Raw genomic sequence first — 1,482 nt, forward strand, 5'->3', positions numbered from 1 at the left:
AGCAACTAGAGCGTTGCAAATGGAATGGGGAATAGTACAGCCATGATTAAGTTATTAGACGTGGTGGTTTCAGCATTCAGACCAATAACTTTATTGTTTCAAGTCTAGCGGGTTTGGCAAAAGATTCCGCTAATATCGATAGCATCGCTGTGCGTATGATTTTAAATCACGAGTGCAAATATTTTACACTTTTGTAGTATACTGTTACTTTATTTTACAGAAACGTGCTTTTTTATATATATATATTGTTATGTGCCCCAAAATATTCCATAATGTTTATAAAAAGGTATATAGTTTGTCATCAGACATTAGTTTTCACTTGTTCTGATATTTATCTCCATTTGTTTGTACATGGAATATTCTAGCAATTCAATCGAAAATACATATCAGTAAAGTGAATAAGAAATTCATATTTAGTTATAATGTAGAAATTTCTGGAAGATTAGGTGGTGGCGCTATGGTGGCAACTATACACCAGTTTTGACCCTACAAGTTCCACATCAATCCAGTCTGCCCTCTCCACACTTACTTTTGTGAAATACGATCTTGGATGACGGGCAATATGCTAAAACTGAACAATGAGAAAACAGAACTTTTTGTTGCCATTTCTCCTCATAATAAAGTTTATATGCCTCCAGTCACAATTCAAGTTGGTCCTGATATTATTCAACCTTCTGAATCCGTTCGCAATCTTGGCATCATTTTTGACACACATATGTCCATGTCAAATCATATATCATCTCTCTGTGCTAGTGTGACTTATCATCTAAGAAACATCTCACGTATCCGCCGTTATCTGGACTTTAATACATGCAATCATGCCGTCCGATCATTAGTGCTTTCAAGATTAGACTACGGAAACGCCCTTCTCATGGGAACAAATGTCACAGACATTGCCAGACTTCAACGCCTTCAGAATTGGTCAGCTAAGTTGATATTCTGTGCTAACAAGTATGATCACGCAACTCCTTTCCTGAACGAACTTCACTGGTTGCCGGTTAAGGAACGTATCACATTTAAGATCCTCCTTTACGTGTTCAAATGCATCAATGGAATTGCACCGGCATATCTTTCATCTTGCCTAGCCTTATACTGCCCAGTCCGGAGAGGGTTACGCTCATCTTCTGATATAACTCGCTTGGTTGAACATAGAATCCAGAATAGGACACTGAAATCTGCCGTCATTGTGGAATAAGTTACCCATTGCCATTCGCACTGCCAACTCACTTCCATCATTCAAGAAGGCTTTAAAATCACATTTGTATCATTAATCATGTTATTATGATCTCATGCATTTTGCTATCTTTATTGTATATATTTTGTTTCACATTTGCATTATTGTATTTTTCATTGTTGCTTGTTGCGCCGTGGTCTATATGAAATGGCGCATTATAAATGCCTAATGTATGTATATGTATATGTATGTATGGCGCTATTACAGTAACCATCTATACAGATTGATGATTCTGATTGGCTTGTGGT

At 36.9% G+C, this 1,482-nt stretch overlaps 1 protein-coding gene across 1 annotated transcript; it reads left to right on the forward strand.

Annotated features, from left to right (window-relative positions):
- The first annotated feature begins 562 nt into the window (after window positions 1-562).
- On the forward strand, window positions 563-1,195 carry LOC140137247 (uncharacterized). Its single transcript, XM_072158894.1, has one exon. The coding sequence runs from the start codon at window positions 563-565 to the stop codon at window positions 1,193-1,195; it is 633 nt and encodes a 210-aa protein (XP_072014995.1).
- The last annotated feature ends 287 nt before the right edge of the window (window positions 1,196-1,482 follow it).

This window comes from Amphiura filiformis, chromosome 17, assembly GCF_039555335.1.
Source record: "Amphiura filiformis chromosome 17, Afil_fr2py, whole genome shotgun sequence".
NCBI classification, from domain to species: domain Eukaryota; kingdom Metazoa; phylum Echinodermata; class Ophiuroidea; order Amphilepidida; family Amphiuridae; genus Amphiura; species Amphiura filiformis.